Raw genomic sequence first — 20,363 nt, forward strand, 5'->3', positions numbered from 1 at the left:
TTTTACCCACCGAGGCATCTCTCCAGCCAGCCCAAGCCCTCACACTTATGGTCAAATACTTGGTTTTACAAGAGTGCCAAAACAATTTAGGCAGGGATGACAGTTCTGTCAACATTTAAACAGTGCTGTAAAGACTGACGTCCACATATAGAAGGATGAATTAGAAATCTTACTTCATATTCAACACAAAAATTAACATATATCAAGGATTAACTCTCAAGTGTTAAAATTATAAAACTCTCAGAAGAAAATATGGAAATAAATTCTCATACCATGAGGGTTAGTCAATGACTTCTACTTTTTTTTTGAGAGAGAGAGGGTCTCTCTATGTAGCACTGGCTGTCCTGGAACTTACTATAGAGACCAAGCTGGACACTCACAGAGATCCACCTGCCTCCCATGTGTGTTGGGACTGAAGGCACCACCAGGCCTGCAGGAAATGACTTCTTAAATATGCCATCAAAAGCATAAGCAAACAACAAAATAGACAAGAAGGCATCTTTTCAAAGAAGATATAAACACTAAATATAAGTGTTAGCAAAGAAGCTCACAATTCTACTCCTAGGTACATTCCCAAGAAAAATGAAAACATATGCTTACACAAAAACTTTTACAAAAATATTTATGGTATCATTGTCACAGCCTAAAAAAATCAAATGCCACCAACTGATGAATGAAAATATACACACACAATGGAATATGTTCGGTTATGAAAGGAATGAAGCACTGAAACATGCTACAAGATGGATGAGCCTAGAAAACATTATGCCAAATAAAAGAAATCCTCAAAGACTATCTGTTGTAGGATTTCCTTTACATGGAATTTTCAAACTGGAAAAATTCATAGGGAAGAGACTAAAGCTTGCTATAATTGAGTGGTGCTATAATACAGTCACTGTTAATGGACGTAGAGTTCCTTTCACTGATAATGCAAATGGTCTAAAATTGCATAAGATGATGTTTCCACAACTCTGAATATGTTCATAAAACCACTGAACTGAGCACTTTAAATGGAAAAATGTCTGGTACGTGAATTATATTCTAAATAAGCTGTTACAAAAACCAGTATAATTCAAAAAGTCAAATATCATTTATTTAAAGTAGTAAACACACGGTACAATTAGATATATTTTCCATTTACTCTATTTTTTGTAGTTTATTTGTGTGTGTGTGTGTGTGTGTGTGTGTGTGTGTGTGTGTGTGTGTGTGTGCATACTTGGTGCACATGTAGAGGTCAAAGAATAACTCTGGAATTGATTCTCTCTTCTGTTTATATGGGTTCCTTGAATTGAAATCAGGTCATCAGACTTGCATTGTTGGGTGGCAAGTACCTTTACTCACTGGCCCCATTTTCCATATATTTTAAATGGTCTTATCAGTTAAATGAAATTTAGTTGGATGTTTATTTGCTATTGTTTTATATTGGCAACATTTATATGTAAACACAGATATTAATGGATAATTAGAAGTTAGTGTAAACTATATGAGTATCTAAAGAAATGCATTTTCCAGCCCCCTCCCTGTGATTTTAAATAAAGAATTAATTCCATCTAAGTTCCTTTATCTAAATACAGGGACAATACTCGCTAACCCTCCTGTCTTGTTGGATGGCTGACTGGATAAATTAGAAGATATTAAAAAAGACATGGATTTTATCGATATTATTACTATCACTGTATTACAATATGGAAAATATGAGAGGTTTGCAATGTTCACATTAGTTTTCTCTATGTCTAGTCTCAACATGGGATAAATGGATTGCAAGAAGTTACACTGGAATGCTTTTCTTACTCTAGATGTTCACGGCAATTGCTCTATATTAATTTAGGTAATCTGATTTTAGGTAATTCTAATAGCAGATATACTCACAAAAGTATGTGCTAAAAGCCAAATATGAAAGCTTGGGAACAATATAATTTTGGATTATTCATCCATCTGCTGGACCAAATATTCAGGAGCAAACTTTATATAAAGAAGTCAGAGAAAAAACATGGCAAACACAGAAAATGAAACTTATAGTCAAATGTGTGCTTATCCAGTAAAAACAGTAATGTTATCCAGTAAAAGAACTTGTTTCTCTGAAAGTAGATTCAGTGACATCAACCTCAACACATCCATAACATTCAAGGCACTATGATAGATGCTCAGAACACAAAGATAAATTAAACATGATTCCCAGTCTCAAATACTTTGTAGTCTAGCAGTGGAGGCATGTAATAGATTAGAAAAACAGCCTACAGAATACTAAAACAACTTAGGGACTCATCCTACAATGACTCTAAAAAGGATGTCACTTCAACAAGGCATCTGTCAATCAACTCAAACAACAGTCAAAAGTTTTACTTTTCAAGCATAAGAATAACGAAACCTGGCTGAAGAGATAGAAGGGTCAGCAGTTAAGAACAATTGATGCTTTTGCAGAGGCCCTGAGTTTGGTTTCCAGAATCCATGTAGGATGGGGCTTACAACTACTTGTAACCCCAGGGTATCTGATGCTCTTATCTGGCTTCTCCAGGTACTAATATAACACATAACACACACACACACACACACACACACACACACTGGCTTCTCCAGGTACTAATATAACACATAACACACACACACACACACACACACACACACACACACACACACACACACACCCCACACACTTTAAAAGAGAGTAATAAAACAGTAACTTTAGTTCTTAACATATAGCATACATATATACACACACAAATTAAAAAGAATAATAAAACCTTAACTTTAGTTCTTAATAAAGTTAGGTAAATTTATATATTATATTCAATAGATAAGACCAGACAGGGGTTTCTTTTTCTTTCTTTTCCTTTCTTTTTTTTTTTTTTTGGAGACAGAGTCATGCTGTTCTGGAACTCACTCTGTAGATCAGGCTATCTTTGAACTCAGAGAACCCACCTTCTTCTGCCTACTGTGTGCTAGGATTCAAAGCATCCACCACCATACCCAGCCGAGGAGTTTATTAGACAAAATGCTAAAATACAACACATCTAATACTCACTTTTGTTCCAGGAGGCAATCCTTCTAGTTCTTTAGGCTTTATAAATGTACGATGTTCTAACTTATGATCTGTTTTTTCCTTGCAGGTCAAAAATTGTAGTCTGCATTTTGGGCAACGATGAATTCCTTTATTCTGTTTATAAAAATTATTAGAATGATATTAAAATATGTTTCTTTTCTTTTATGAGAAAGGGTCTCACTATCCAGCCCCAGCTACCCTTGAAACTCTGTATGTGGTACACCTTGTCGGTCTCTTGTGATCCACCTGTTTCAGCTTCCCAAGCATTAGGATTATAGCTATGCACCACCATATTCTAGAGACACTAACAACTGCCAATCATAAACCCTGAGACCTGAAATTTCTCTTTGACTAACATCTCTATAATTTTAAAAAGTGACTATTTTACCATCTCCCATCATAAATAATGCTATAATATTCTTTCTTTTTCTTTTTGGTGCTAGGGATTATAGTCAAGCTCTTATGCTACCACTGGGCTATACAGAGCCATTCATTCATTCATTCATTCATTCATTCATTCATTCATCATTCATTTGTTTGTGAAATACTGAAGATGAATTCTAGGATTTCATGTAGACTAGGTAAGCACTTTATTCCATTTTTTTTAAAAAAAGGATGTCTTTGAATTTCAAAAGTATTTGTTATGATACAAAGTACTCAACACGAACTTATATCAACTAGAATCTACTGGGAAAAATTCTACATCTATTGTGGTATAAAGGCACTTCTGATTATAAGTTTGATGTATGAAGTATTCAAACATGCAAAATTACAAAAATGAATTACATTTTATTTTTATCCTTAGAAAAAGTAAATTCTTTATTGCTATCTCCATTCATTTCACAAGTTGGTAAAAGAAAATTAACTTTTAAAACCAAAAAGTCTAGCTGGGAATTGTGGCGCATGCTTTTAATCACAGCCCTCTGAAGGCAGAGGCAGGTGGATCTCCGCGAATTCGAGGTCAGTCTGGTCTACATAGCAAGTTCCAGGCCAGCCAGGGCTACACAGTGAGACCCTGTCTCAAACAAACAAACAAACAAGCAAGCAAGCAAACACTTACCAGCCAACCAACCAACCAAACAAATAAAACAAAAAATGAAAAAAAAAATCTAACCAGAAACTCTGAAGAAAGTTATGCAATATAGTTCTAAATGGCAGTTCTATGTAAAAAAACTTTCTACAGTTGCATTATCCATTGTGAAATCGACCACTTACAAATGGACAGTGAGTGCTTTAAACGGGAGAAGTGCAACGGAGAAGATAATCTTGTAATTTTATTTTTTGTAGGTCTAAATTTAGCTGGGCGGTGGTGGCGCACGCCTTTAATCCCAGCACTCAGGAGGCAGAGGCAGGCGGATCTCTGTGAGTTCGAGGCCAGCCTGGGCTACCAAGTGAGTTCCAGGAAAGGCGCAAAGCTACATAGAGAAACTGTCTCGAAAAACCAAAATAAATAAATAAATAAACAAATAAATAAATAAATTTAAATAGACACACATCATTAGATATTATGAGGTTGAGCTGCATGCATATGGAAGCATAAAATAACTCTTTCCAACTTACTGTTTGATAATCCTTTGACTTGATTTTTCAAATAGAAATATTATTACTTTGCTGATACAAATAGAACTCCAGAAAAATCAAGTCACTTGTTTATAGCCAGTTAGTGTTCTTTATCTGTTAATTGCAATATTTATGTACATATTCTCACTGATTACACATACCTTATATTTATATATAAATCTTAAGCAAAATAAATGCAAAATAGTCATTTTTTTTATAAATCTGTATGTCCACAAGCACATAAGTATTTCTTTGTAAATAAATAATCATGGAGGAAAACCAAAACAAGGTACTATATATATACACAAAAGTATCTAGCAGTTACTGATGTGCAGCAGGCAAATGGCAGATAAAAGTTCTTCATGATATGCAGACTGATATACAACATAAATGTAAAGTGTCTGTTTTACTGTTTTAGATAATATTCAGTGATGTCACGAATAACTGGAATCTGAATCTCTTATATGTCACTGATGCAAATTTACATATTCTCTAGGAAATAGCAACTTCTACTTCATGTCCAGAATGGAACACAGAACTACATGCTTCCATGTAAAAGTATCATGAAATGGCCCCAAATTGGTTATCCAGTACCTCATGGTCAGTCCTAGATCATATACATAGAGTTAACATGACATGGACTGAGAAGGTTATATATTTAGGGGTCTGTATGTGTGTGTTTGTGTGTTTAACAAGTAAAGAAAAACAGGATATGAATTTGAGAGAGAGCAAGAAGAGAAGGGGTAAGGGAGAGGTTGGAGGGAGGAAAAAAGGGGGAAATAATATAATAATTTCAAAAAATTATATACATTTAAGAATCTATTTCTTCCATATTTTTCTAATATTTCAGTACATGAAAATTCCATTCTTGCATCTCATAACAAAAAAAAACCAGACCTGGTCACTTTTAACGCTTCTCTTTCTTACACATTAATACAACCTATAATAAGTTATTAGCAATATATTTAAAACATTTCTCTTTCTATTTTTCATTACCTCCAACCACTGCTACCATCCATACTAGTATAAATGTGAACTTTGAAACAGGTTTCTATCTTCTCCCTGTTTCTATCCTTTAACCCCTAGTATGGTCATTCCTTTCCATAGCTGCTGGGTGATCTTAAACACATTATACATTTCTCAGTTGCTGAAACCCTCTGGTGGCTTTCCATTACACTCAGGAATCCTGACTCTGGTGTACAAGGCCTTACTCCATCGGCTTTGCCTTCCATCTTCCATTACCAAAACCTCAGCTACTACTTTCCTTACTACTGTTTTTTCTTTTCTTTCTTTCTTTTCTTCTTGAGACAGGGTTTCTCTGTGTAGCCCTGGCTGTCCTGGAACTAGCTTTATACACCAGGCTGGCCTTGAACTCACAGAGATCTGCCAGTCTCTGTCTCCCAAGTGCTGGAATTAAAGGTGTGTGCCACCACCACCTGGCCTTACTGCTTCTTTACTGTCCTCCAGTCATATTAACATCCTTGCTATTCCTTCAATACCCCAAATATATGCTCACCTCACTATCTAACCTACTTAAAAATGGTCCCAGTGTTTAGAATATTCTCTTATCCCCTTTGGAGAGGTCTTCTTTGACCAACTCATGTAAAAAAGAGAAGCTACCCCTTCACCAAAGATCTAGAAGTCCCAATCCACCTACCTATATTTTCTTCCCACTGTATTTACTACTAACTGGTATGTATGTAATTTCACATACACCTTTCTCCATTATAATGAAAATTCCAGACAGCAAAGGTTGCTTTTCTTACTTCTGTATCCCAAAATTTATACACTATAAATTATTTGTTAAATAAATAGCAAGTCAGGCAGCAAGAGAACGGAAGAATAAACATAAGCACTGAGCACAATGAGTTTAAAATGTCTGCTATTCCATTCAAAGAACATTTTCCTAGAGGCTTGTGTTGGAGATATTAATCTAATATGCAAATTAACTAAACTTAAAATTTGAATGTCTGTCTTGTGTATGTATGTTGCAAGGCACTAAGGTTGATAAGGATACAGAAATAACATGATGTTCAACCAAAGAAACAGTGATTTGTTCCAAAGGTTTTAAAAAAAAAGAAAAACAAAAAGGTTCCTGCATTGAAATTTTTGACAAGCATACTATACTCTTTGATGGATTTGAAGGATTTTCAGGGGTAATATTAACTATCTGTAATTCCTGCCTTTCCACCTACCATTGTGGATTTTGAGTCAATGGTAAAAGATTAGGCTCTGAATCAATTTTTACCGGTCATTTGTTGGAGACTATGATATTGGTCAAATTATTTGCTATAAAGATTTGTTTTCGCCAGGCGGTGGTGGCGCACGCCTTTAATCCCAGCACTCGGGAGGCAGAGCCAGGCGGATCTCTGTGAGTTCGAGGCCAGCCTGGTCTCCAAAGCGAGTTCCAGGAAAGGCGCAAAGCTACACAGAGAAACCCTGTCTCGAAAAACCAAAAAAAAAAAAAAAAAAAAAGATTTGTTTTCCCTTCTATAAAATGGAAATAATCACATACCCACTTAATTTTAATATGTTAAAATAATGAACATAAAAGCATCACTATTTGTCATAAGGCAAGTGATTAACAGTTGGTAATTACTTTTACTACTAAGAAGTTAATACAAATATTTAGCATATCTAAAAACTTTAATATTTTTAAAACATTACATAAACTGTACTATTTCCAAAATCTTCAAAAATAATAACAAAGTACAAATTCAATAATTATTAGTGTGTTAATAATGTAATTTCCATTACAAGACCAAAACTCCTCAGCTCTGGCTTTTTGGTCTTTTGTGAATAATTACTCAAACTGAAAATACCTGAGAAATACATGATAAGCCTTATGAAATTATTTTTTTCTCTTTCCTAAAGAATGTTTATGTCTTAGGTACTCTTAATTTAATGAATGGACTGAGAGCCAATGCAATGTCACTGGGAGGCAGAGTGTTCGGAAGGTTATTAGATCATGGAGGCAAAGTCCTCATAAGTGGGATAGTGTCCTTACAAAAGAGAAGTCTTTTGTCCCTTCTGCCATATGAGGACACGATGAGAAGCAGGCCCTTTCCAGACCCAATTCTGCTGGTGCCTTGATTTGCCTTGATTTCAGACTTTCCATTCTCTAGAACCGTGAGAAATAATTATTTATTATTTGAGCCAGTTTATGATAGTGTGTTACAGATGCCTGAACAGACTAAGAGAGTACTCATAGTACGTCAATGATCCCCATGAATACCCCAGGTTTGCTGATTCAGTGGAATTACTTATGAGAATCAGAAGCTGCTATACTCCCAGTTTTGTTTAAAGTACATTATAGACTTGCATGAAAGTAACTTTATGTGACCCAGTTAAATAAAATAAAAAATACGTTCTTTAAATTTTTCTCTTTATAAATATAAGCAAGGGGTTGGGGAATTAGCTCAGTGGTAGAGCGCTTGCCTAGGAAGCGCAAGGCCCTGGGTTCGGTCCTCAGCTCTGAAAAAAATATATATATATAAGCAAAAAAAATTTAGGCTAGTCATGGTGGCACATGCCTTTAATCTCAGCATTCAGGAGGCAGAAGCAGAAGGATCTCTGTGAGCTCAATGACAGCCTGGTTTGCATAGTAAGTTCCAGGACAGTTAGGACTATATACAGAGATCCTGTCACACACACACACACACACACACACACACACACACACACACACACACACACACCTAAATTCTGAATTTTAAAACTCCAGTCATTTCTTTTATCAGAAAGTATTTGAAAGAGAACTGTCTTAGGGAAATTCTTTACTAGATTTTGTTGCGGGGTGTGGTGGAACATATCTTTATTTCCTAGTGTTTGGGAGGCAGAGGTAGAAGCAGGTGGCTCTCTGAATTTGAGGCCAGTGTGGTCTACACAGAGTTCCAGGCCAGCCAGGGCTAAACAGTGAGTTACCATCAAAAGAGCAAGAGAGAGGAAGAGAAGGGGAGGGAGGGAGGGAAGGAGGGAGGGGTAGAGAGAAAAAAGGAAGGTAGGCAGACATTGATTTGTCAGAACTTTTTAAGGGTGAAAGGTGATTGTTTTCCCGTTAACAAGAAGTTAAACGCATGGTTATCTAACAACCGGAACCAAAGTCATACTAAGCAGTGGTGCTGAGTAAACTGGCAATGACAACACAATGGACAAGAAAACACAGTGAGCCAATCAGCGAGAAGCGAAAGTTTACTACGTGGGCAATAAATCAACGTATTGGTTGTTGCTCTGTCAAGCATATAATAGGCTCACAGATTCATTAAAGCTTTCAGCCAAAGTCCAGGCTAATGATTTCAAAAAAGACTACGTGATTACAAAATCAAAACTCAAGAGAAAGGTGTAAGCACTGATACTGGGATCTTAGTAGAACTGTTATATATATATATAAATGGGAAGCAAGTTACAACAGAAGAACAGTCCTGTCCCCTGACTGTTTACAAATCTGCTAGTAAGAGTCACAGTTGTTCCTCTTTCAGCAGCTACTATTAGAAACCGTCCTGGGTCACTGATGACAAATACTGTCTTCTCATAACAAAACAACAAAATGGACTAGCAAGTGAAAAAATTTGAAGAAAAAGAAAATCACAAGGTTATGAATCTTAAATCTTAGTTTTTTCAGTTCAAATCCTTTCCTCTGCTCTTCAAAATTATCTACAAGACACGATGCCTACCAATCTTGGATGCCAAAACATGCAGCTTACACATTCCACTCATTTACCCCTTTTCCCTCTATTCTATTTCTAGTGATATCTTTCAGAAAGTTCACTGGTTATGGACCTCAGTATTACCTGAAAGCAGGAAAGAAAAGAAAAAGTAGATGTTTCATAAATCAGCATAAACTGTTAATTAAACATGTCATTTGGAACAGTTTTCTTTCCTTGGAATAAATTTAATTAATGTTCTAAGTATGTATATCTTTTCAATAAAACAATATGAAAAAATAAAGTATAAATCTCACCTGATGTTTCATGTAATGATTCATATAAGGGGTTGCCATTCTACTAACTTTGAGACAAAATGGACATAGCAAGTTCTTAGTGTTTTCGTGGGATGATCTAAAGTGAGTTTCTACATCAGAAAATATTGACGATCTAAATTGGCAAACCTAGAAAAATAAATAAAGTTGAAGTTGAACATCAAACTTTAAGATTTGCATATAATTTACATCAAATGAGTAGTGATATATCATTGGTTTAGAAAAACATCCTGCACTAGGGATATTTCAAACTAGAGCTAGACTTTATTTCTCTTTTCATATCTATCACCCCTTACATTGACTTAAAATTTTCAAGCACTGACACCTCTTATTCTATGCTTTTTACTGCTACATAAAACAGTATTTTTTTATTTGGATTTTAAAGGTTAAGCCAGAGACAGTTTATTTTTATGTTGCTTTCTTCTTCTTCTTTTTTTTTTTTTTGGTTTTTCGAGACAGGGTTTCTCTGTGTAGCTTTGCGCCTTTCCTGGAACTCTCTCTGTAGACCAGGCTGGCCTCGAACTCACAGAGATCCGCCTGGCTCTGCCTCCCGAGTGCTGGGATTAAAGGCGTGCGCCACCACCACCCGGCTTATGTTGCTTTCTTAATACTGGGAGTCACTTCAAACTCTAGAAAAACACTGGTCAAAAAATATTTATTTAGGTTCACTAATATTTCCTGTTTCCCCAAAACATCTATATTCTTCCCTATATGATAAGCCCATCTTTCTTTCTCCAGTTGGACAATTGTCTATGACAGTAGTCAGAGAACTGTGGCCAGGAAGGCCGAATCTAGCTCATTACACTTCGTATACAATGCATGAGTTCAACCAAAGGGAAATTTCACTAAACACAGAGGCTTTTCAATTTTAGTATACTAACTAATTTTATTTAAATGCTTCAGAAATCAAAAGAAACAATACTATTTCATGGCATGCAGACACTGAACAAACACCAAAGTATATAATAAACATGTATACCTGGCAAATATATGGCATTTCACCGGGTTTATGAGTGTCCTTCATATGTTGTAAAAGCATATGCTCTGTTTCAAATGACAATTCACAGATTTTGCAAATAGCTGAAAGAGAAAAAACATATTATACCATTTTTCAGATGCATATGCAAACAAGATTCATTTGGTATAACCATACATAAAGTAATAAGGTAACACTACTAATGATAATAGTAATAGGAATGGGTGGTTCTTAAGGTTCCCTCATAATCAGATAATCAAATTCGGTAAAACTGTCACTTACTAGAAAAATCATGAGGAGTGTGCGTACTCTCAATGTGGCACTGTAGCTGGAATGGGTTGGGATACTGCCTGTAGCAGTGCTGGCATGTAGTATGGCTTTCCCAGGACTCACTGTTCTGTTTTTCATGTTCCAAGTGGTGTTTCATGTGGTTCATGAACCTATAAATGATAGTAAAACAGGTGCAAAAATGAAGATTTAAAACAACAAAAGATTCACAAATAATTATCTGATCGTAAAATTTTAAAATGTAGTTGCATGACTGCAATTCAAAATATTATCTCTATGGCCTTAAATCCCCCTAGAAAAGTGTATACTTGTGGTGTGGTTAGAATGAGATTGGTCCCCATAGGCTTATATATTAGCATGCTTGGTTCCTAGTTGGAGGAACTGTTTGGGAAGGATTGGGTGTGGCTTTGTTGGAGGAGGTGTGTCACTGGGGATGGTCTTGGAGGTTGTCTTTCTGCCTCTCTCTGCCTTGTGATGTTGTCTCAACATGTAAGCGCTCAGCTATTGCACGCCAACCTGTCTACTGCCAGGCTCCATGCCGTGACCGTCATGGACTCTATTAGCCTCTGTAAATATCAGCCCCAAATTAAATGCTTTCTTATATAAGTTGTCTTGGTCATGGTATTTTGTCATGGCAAAAGAAAAGTAACTAAGACAATACTTTAGCTTGGCATCCTGTGTCTACAGAACTAACGGATATTGAGAAAGCAGGATTTATTTGAGGTTATGAGTTTACAGCTCATCTGGGAAACACAGCAGATTCTATCACCAATCAAAAGTTGTACATTTATTCCCAACACTTGGGAGGTGGAAACAGGAGGATCATAATGTCAAGGTTATTCTCTACTACTCAGTCAGTTGGAGGCCAGTCTAAGACTCTGCCTAAAACAAATGTTAACTTCATTAAGGAGTTCTTTAAACATCTTTTCCATTTCTGTTTTAAAAATAATCCAGTAATATGTTCAATACTAAATACCACTAATTTGCTATAATTATCATCATTTCAGATTTATAGCTATTGTTGGTAAAAATAAAATTGCAAGCTTCCTTTCTATATTTAAAATATTATTTATATTGGGTTTCTCTGTGTAACAGCCCTGGCTGTCCTGGAACTTACTTTGTAGATCAGGCTGGCCTTGAACTTAGAGATCTGTCTCTGCCCACCTCCCAAGTACTGGAATTAAAGGCGTGTACCACCATGCCTTGCTTTTTATTTCAAAATGAAATACTTAGAGGAGGCAATCTACCATCAAAGGTAGCATGACTTATATATTTTTTCAAGGTCTTAAATGAATTGCTTTCAAAATGCCTGAAATTAAAAATGGTATTGCCTGTAATTAGAAGGAGTTTTGTTTTATTTAATGATACTGGGTTACTGTTGTTATAACTACCTGCTACTGTCTGAATCTGAGGTATTCCTTGAAGGCTCATGTATTGAGTGAGGGCCTGGATACCAGCTGACAGGCTTTTGGGGAAGTGATTGATCTATCAATGGATTAATTCATGTAATGAGATAGGATTTTTGGGAGGCAGGACCTAACTGAGGGAAGTAGGTCATTGGACGCAGGCCCTAAAATGATGTACCTTGCCCCTGGCACTTCCTTTGCCTCTTGGCTACCAAAAGGTGAACAACTTTCCTTCCCTATGCCCTTCCTCCAGGTGCTTCTGCCTTGAGATAGGCTTCAGCTAATTTTGGACTGAAAACTCTGAAAGCACGAACCAAAACAATCCTTTCTTCTGCCACAAGGTCAAAAATTGTAATTCAGAAAATATTATTTTCCTTTCAGTGTGTTAATCTTTCTAACACCTTCCATTTGCTCAGTTTTACATTCTGTTATTTCAGCTTCCCTAAAAATGGCTGCTTATGAGAAGGAACTTCGTTTGACTTTTCCTGATAAAGCTTATGCTTTGAATGGGCATACCTATTTTAAAGCCTTTACTAGACTGAGTTTCAAAGTAAAATAACTCAATCAATCAAAACACTTTGCGGGGTGTGGTGGCTCACACCTATAATACTAGAACTAGGGAGGCTAAGGCAGGATGTAAGAGAAACAACAATCAAAAGCAATTTTAAGATTAGGTTGACTATTTATAATAAATCACTATGAGTCTCTCTAGAAACCCATCCTACAAGGAGTGGTAATATTATCAGTTTAGAGAAGCAATCATCACAGAGGCTTTGATCATTCATCTATTCACACCACCACCAAAGCACTCCATTTCCGTTTGTTGAGACGAAGTCTTATGTAGCCCAAGATGGCCTTGAACTCATTACACAGCTGATGCCTATGTTGAAACTCTGACCCTCCTGCCTTTACCTTCTGAGTGCTGGGATTACAGACTTCAAAATGCTGTTCTTCATAGCTGGTTATAATTATAATCTATAATATCTACTTTTTTTGAGACAGGGTCTCTAGGTAGCCCAGGATGGTTTCACAATCATACAGTCTCAGCATTCCTAGTACTGGGATTACTGGCATGCACCATCATGCTGAGTACAATATCTTCTCTACTCCTTTGGTTTTGGTAGATGTCTATAATTTACTTTGAAAAGTATACAAAATATTACATGGTTCTGTGGATGAGTATAGATGTAGTAAATCAAGTACCTGTTGAACTCTGATCTGAAAACCAAAAATTTTTGAGCATCTTATTACTCAAAAAGTGCACCTTACTACATGTGACATGTACTGGTTAGTTTTATGTCAAACTTGACACAAGGTAGAGTCATCAGAGAGGAGAGAGCCTCAATTTAGAAAATGTCTCCATAAGACTGGGCTGGGGTCAAGCCTGTCGGGCATTCTCTTAATTAGTGATTGATGAGGGAGGGCCCAGCCCATTGTGGGTAGTGCCATCTCTGGGATGGTGGTCCTAGGTTCTGTAAGAAAGCAGGTGAGTAGGCCAAGGGGAGCAAGCCAGTAAGCAGCACCCCTCCATAGTCTCTGCATCAGCTCCTGCCTCCAGGATCCTGCCTTGCATGATTTCCTGCCCTCATTGCTTTTGATGCTGAACTGCTATATGGAACTGTGATTGAAATAAACCCTTTCCTCCCCAAGTTGCTTTTTGGTGAAGGTGTTTCATCACAGCAATAGAAACCCAAAGTAAGACACATGTTAATATAAAATGCAGGTGAAGGTCGGGCGGTGGTGGTGCATGCCTTTAATCCCAGCATTCAGGAGGCAGAGCCAGGCGGGTCTCTCTGAGTTCGAGACCAGTCTGGTCTACAGAGTGAGATCCAGGACAAGCACCAAAACTACACAGATAAACTCTGTCTGGAAAAAACAAACAACAAAAATATAGGTGAATCTTTAGGCTATATATAATAAAACTGTAAGAGACACAAAAATCAATGTATTTGATTTATATAGTACAATGTGAATGGTAAAATCAATATGGTAAATAGATGCTCATTGTAAAACATTTTTGACACTGTTGAATATTTAAACAATTTTGTTATAAAGTGTTGGGAAAATGGCGCTGTTACACACATGAACTCACAGTAGTTGTGACTATGCACAAGGCCTGCACAAGATCAAACCAGCCAAAATCTCAGCATGGATTGGGAAAGAGTTCATGAAGTCTCATTTCTAATTGAGAAACTATTGACAATTAATGGCTGCTGCTGGGAGAGGAGAGTCAGTTTTCTTCAGAAATGTGGTCTCTGAAAGATTGCTCATGCTCCAGTGCAAGGCACCAACACCCTACACCAAGCAGCACTAGGTGGTTCGAGTGGGTTTAAGGGAAAAAAAGCAATGACCTTGGGAGGGAAAAGTATGGGGGGTGGGGCAGTATTGAGGGTGAAGGAATGGGGTGGAGTTGATCAAATGTATTATATGCATGTATAAAATTCTCAAATAACGAAAAAGACCAGAAGAAGGCTACTACCCCATACTTTGGTTTTTAGTATTCCTAAAGCTGTACTGTATAGTCTTTATAATGTCTACAAGCCAGGTGAAGATTTTACTAGACTCATGTCTGTATTTGACAGAGCTCATAGCCCAAATCTTACAAATAGTGGTAATTTAATAAGTATATATAGAATGAAAGAATGAATAAAAGATCAGGTTTTCAGCAGTCTACTAGGTTACAGTTACAAAAAAATTCTAGTGGGGCATGGCGGTACACATCATTAAACTCAGTACCCAGGATTACAGCAGAGGCAGGCAGATCGATGTCATTTTAAGGCCAGTCTAGTTCACATAGTGAGTTCTAGACCAGTCACAGGTATAGTGAGAGCCTGTCTCAATTTTTTTTTTCTCTAAGCCAGGCATGGTGGTGCACACCTTTAGTTCCAGCACTTGGGAGGCAGAGGCAGGTGGATCTCTGTGAATTTGAGGCAAGCCTAGGTTACAATAGTGAGTTCCAGGACAGCCAGAGCTACAAAATAGAGAGAACTTGTCTCAAAAATGTTTTCTCTAGAAAAATCTCAGAAATATTAACAATAAATATCAAGAAAATTCACACACACACACACACACACACACACACACACACACACACACACACACACACAAATTTGGGAAACAAAGTCACTTACCACAAACACCAGGCTATAAAAGCAATGAAAATATCAGTCAATTGGCTTGTTATTTTTTCTGTTACTATCTTACTTATGATGATAAACATTCAACACGCCATGTAACTCAGATAATAAAATGTAAGTTCTTACATTTTAAGATAAAAATTTATAAAATCTTTAGAATTGCAACCAGGCATGTTGGCGCACACCTTTAACCCCGTAACCAGGTGGCAGAAGCAGCACATCTCAGAGTTTAAGGCCAGCCTAGTCTCCATAATGAGTTTGGGTATATAGTGAGGACTTGTCTTGGGAAAACCTTTAGAACTCCACTGGGAATTGTGTATATGTGTTATCAAAATTGTACAAAAGCAAAGCAGACATGTTGTATAAAACATGAACTTCTCTAAAGAAGATAATTAAAAAAAACATTTTTTCTCTGAGATAAGTATGCTGAGATTATAAATATGAGTGGAAAAAAATTTGAGCTAGTATAAAAATTTGAGCTAATATTGAAAATAAGACTAGTATGGAGGATACTAGGCAGGATAAAGTAGTTCTTGTTACTAAAGAAATGTAAGATTCAACACAACAAGAAAACTAATATAGGGATGTGAAGGCTAATCTTGGTTTATCAACTTGACCACATCTGGATCAACTAAAACCTAAGCAGCAGAGCACATCCATGAGGGTTTTTCTTTACTGCATCATTTGAGGTGAGAAGACTCACCTTCTGATGGGAGCTACAGAAAAGGATATGGAGGAAGGAAGATTATGCTTTTTGCCTGCTTGCCTTCACTCTCACTGCCAAGTTCATCTATCCTGTTCCTGAGCCATTCCTTTGCTGATATTAGAACCTACTTTTTCTAGATTCCAACAAAGACTGAAGACTGGCAGCACTCTAGGACTTCCCTGGGACTCTAGCACCAGACTGTGAACTGCTGAGACATCCAGTCTCGTGGACTGAACAACTACCAGGTCCTTGGCCTTTCTATCAAAAGACAGCCACTGTTGAACTACTTGGACTACAGCCTGTAAGCCACTCTAACAACTCCCCTTTTGATATAGATGTATATATTCATGCTTTCAGTTATGTTCCTTTAGAGAACCCTGACTAATACAGATTGGAATGTGGTTTGAATGAGAATGGACCTAAAAGGCTCATATGTTTGAATACTTGTTCCCCCAACTGGTGGAACTGTTGGGAAAGGATTAGGGGTGTGGCCTTGTTAGAAGGGATGTGTCATTGGAGGCATGCTTTGAGGTTTCAAAAGACTCTGGTCATTCTCAGTGTCTTGATCTCTCTCTGCCTCCTAGTTGTGAATAAAGATATGAGCTCTCAGCTGTTCCTGATACCATGCCTCTGCTTTACCATCATGGGCTCTGACTCTGAAACAATAAGCTCAACTCTGCTGAGGGCCTGGTGTAACTGTGGTGATGGCCTGGTGTAGCTCTGCCAAGGGCCTGGTGTAGATATATAGGTACCTGAACTCTGTAAGGTCTTACTTTACCCTCAAGTGAATCTTGACTCTTCAGCTCTTTTAGGTAAGTGGCCGATCCCTGACTCATTGATGTTTCAAATGACAGAAAGGGACAGAGCAGCTAATACCCAAACTTCTTTGTGTTACTACTGCAATGGAGCACCCAGTTGTCTGTCCCAGCTGAGCCTTAGGAACAGCTTGTGGCTAAGACCACACAAGGCCCTGCAACACCTCGAAGCTCAACTCCCTGCCTGGACTTCTTTAAAATTAGGGGTAATTCTATTCTTGAAAGTAAAAATTGGTACAGAAATCTTTCTGTTTGCTGTCTGGAACTTTGGGCACAGATCCCCTTGCCTCTGCCCCCTCAGGGCTGGGACGAAAGACACGTACCACCCATGTGATTTTTATTGCTACAAATATGTAGTATTGACCTGGGGGGGAATTCAGCCCTCACTGGACCGTGTAATCAGAAGGTAACATAACATTATTTTCTTGGGGCTAGAGCGATGTCTCAGTGGTTAAGAGCACTGGCTGCTTTTCCAGAGGACCTGGGTTTGATTCAAATATCTTCTTTTATATGTTGCCTTGGTCATAGTGTTTTATCACAACAATAATTAAGTAACTCCGACAAATAGAATATATGTCATTTTTCCTAAGTTACAGTAAATACTATTGTCTTTTTTTAAGCTATCTGAAAAAAATTATAACTGGGTAGATCCAGTTATCACTATGAAATACAAGAAAAAATAAAAACTTTATGTTCTGAAATATTATTTTAACTGGGCAAAGATGTCTTAAATTCATTTATACTACAGAATATTATTTTAACCATGTGAAGGTGTGTTACATTTGTTTATGCTGCATTTGTTTAATTATGAAAAAGATGTGTTACTGTTTCACCTTGCCTGCCTAAGGCACCTGGTTAATCTAATAAAAAGCTGAACGGTCAATAGTTATGCAGGAGAGGGCTAGGCAGGGCTGCTGGGCAGAGGGAATAAATACGAGAGGAGGACGAGAGAAGAAGAAAAAGGAGAAAAGACCAAGGGAGAAAGAGAGGGCCATGCCCAGGGCCAGGCAGCCAGAGACAAGAAACAGTGAAAGTAAAATATACAGAAGGAAAGAAAAGATAAAAAGCCCCGAGGCAAAGGGAGATAAAGAGAAGCAGGTTAATTTATGTTAAAAGAGCTAGCCAGAAAAGAGCCAAAGCTAGGTCGAGCGCTTAAAACTAATAATAAGTCCCCAAGTCATGATTTGGGAGCTGGTTGGTGGCACAAAAGAAAAAGTCTAGTACAATTTTCAGCATAATGAATAGCCTTTCTTAGTAGAAGTGTTACAATGGTTTACCTAGGATAGCAAAGAAAAAAACCATAACATTTATATGAAAAGATCAAGATGCAAATCATCATTTCTTAATTTTCAAACAAAAAGAAATATTTACATACCTAATATTATTTTTAAGAACTTTGGAGCAACTGAAGCATTTAAAAGTTGTGTGAGTCTTCAGGTCTTCCCCAATAGCTCCTTCATGTCTTCCGTAATAAAAATCACTAACTAGCATGATCAATTTTTCTTTATCCGAGTCAATGTTAGCTTTGTTTTCAGCCCTTGAATGTTCTGACTTAAGAGTCTCCAGAAGATTATTTATCATGTCTGGGCAGCAATGCTAAAAGTGGAGAAATAGTATATTTTATTTGTACCTCTTATAAAAAAATCAGATGTCAAAAATGAGTTCAATATTTACAACAGGTTTAGATCATATAAAGCTATGCTTAGTAATGGGAAGACATCCACTAAATACACTAGCCTCCTTCATTATAAACTGCAAAAATTCCAACAATAAACACCACTATTTTTATGAAAGAAATAACTTTCAAAATGAATGGAAGACTTTTAAACTTTAAATTACCTTGTAATTTTTCTTTTTAGAGTAAGATTTATTAATTTGCTTTTTGAACAAAAAAACATACATTTCATATTAATGTCAAGATATAACTTAAAAGTTATATATCATTCTGTATGAAGCTTAATTACCTAATGACATAGTAATATTTTTGTAAAGCATAGTTGGAACCAGACTTCTGAGCACAATTGATATGTCATTCTCCTAATATAAGGCACTAGATAATGTATGTCCCACAAAGAAAGATTTATCAGTTATATCCTCAAAATCTCAATGCATTCTATCTATAACACTTAAATATTTCACGGGGGAAATTTACCTCAAATAAAATCAAAATCGCACTTAAACTGATTCTAATGTAGAGTACTTTTCACACCTAAGTTTTTTCTCATTGAAAAAAATAATTTTTTATTATATATAATTTTCAGTGGTAGAATTTCTCTAGGAGGATTCTCTAAGGACAACTGGAGCAGACAAGAGAGGTGGCTCAGCAGTTAAGAGCATTGGCTACTTTTCCAGAGGACCTGGGTTTCAATTCTGAGCACCCACATCATCACAACTGTGTGTAACTGTAGTCCCAAGGGAGCCAATGCCTCTTCTAGCCTCCAGGAGCATCAGGCATGTAAGGGGTGCACAGACATACACGCAAACAAAGCACCTAACACATAAAATAAAAAAAATAAATCTTTAAAACAGTAACTGGAGAACAAAAATAAAACAGGAAAAATATTTGCAAATCATTGAATTCTTATAATTGTTGAATATTCACATTTTTATTTAAAGTGTTAGAAAACAACTGTGAGAATTCTTAGAACTCAGTAGCACAGCAATAACGAACAACAACATTAAAAATATCCTAAACCAACTAAAAATAGACACAGATGGTTTTCAGAAGAAAATGACCATATAATTAAATTTCAGTAAATGTTATCTATTCTGTATTTAAAACATAAAATCATGATTGATTGGCTTAGCATCGGCCATTTATGAAAGAATTTTACATTACTGACTGTGAGGGCCAATCTTGCTTGTCAGTGTGACTAAATCTAGAATTAACTAAAACCCAAGCAACTAGGCCCACATGTGAGGGATTTTTCTTGGTTGGATCATTGGAGGTGGAGACCCATCCTAAATCTGGGTCACATCTTCTGGGAGCAGTCCACATAAAAGAACATAGGAGAAGCTTTTGGCTTTTTGCCTTCTTCCCCTCACTCTCACTGGCCAGTTCATCGATCCTGTTCCTGAGTCGTTCCTTCGCTGGTGTTAGAACTCAGTTCTTTGGGATTCCAATGTAGACTACAAACCAGCAGCTCTCTAGACTTGGGACTTCAGCACCAGATTGGGACTGCTGACACTGAACAACTAACTACTGGATGCTTGACCTTTTCCTCACTTTTTTCATTAGTTCTCATTATTTAAACTTTCTAATAAAGATTTGGAAAATAAATAAAGGCCAAGGGACTGAGAAGACATTTCTTTTTAAAAAGACATACAAAATGAACAATAGATATGTGAAAAAGCACTCGAAATCAGTAATTCGTCAAAAATACAATGAGGTTTCACCTCATTGGGATGGCTCTATCTAAAAGAGAAAAGGGAAGTGGAGAAAGCCAATTCTTTTACA

At 36.8% G+C, this 20,363-nt stretch overlaps 1 protein-coding gene across 4 annotated transcripts in view; it reads right to left on the reverse strand.

The window, feature by feature from the left end:
• The window catches only part of Znf280c (zinc finger protein 280C), a 64,730-nt gene that overhangs the window by 10,970 nt on the left and 33,397 nt on the right, over positions 1–20,363 (reverse strand). For all 4 annotated transcript variants that reach the window (XM_052739103.1, XM_052739075.1, XM_052739082.1 and 1 more), the window contains 5 exons: positions 18,282–18,502; positions 10,837–10,994; positions 10,558–10,658; positions 9,561–9,707; positions 3,023–3,154 (listed from right to left, as the gene is read on the reverse strand). In XM_052739103.1, coding sequence (XP_052595063.1) covers positions 3,023–3,154; positions 9,561–9,707; positions 10,558–10,658; positions 10,837–10,994; positions 18,282–18,502 — 759 coding nt within the window. The remainder of the gene's footprint in view (positions 1–3,022; positions 3,155–9,560; positions 9,708–10,557; positions 10,659–10,836; positions 10,995–18,281; positions 18,503–20,363) is intronic.

Source organism: Peromyscus californicus, unplaced genomic scaffold, assembly GCF_007827085.1.
Source record: "Peromyscus californicus insignis strain IS unplaced genomic scaffold, ASM782708v3 Scaffold_10__1_contigs__length_136768540, whole genome shotgun sequence".
Classification (NCBI taxonomy): domain Eukaryota; kingdom Metazoa; phylum Chordata; class Mammalia; order Rodentia; family Cricetidae; genus Peromyscus; species Peromyscus californicus.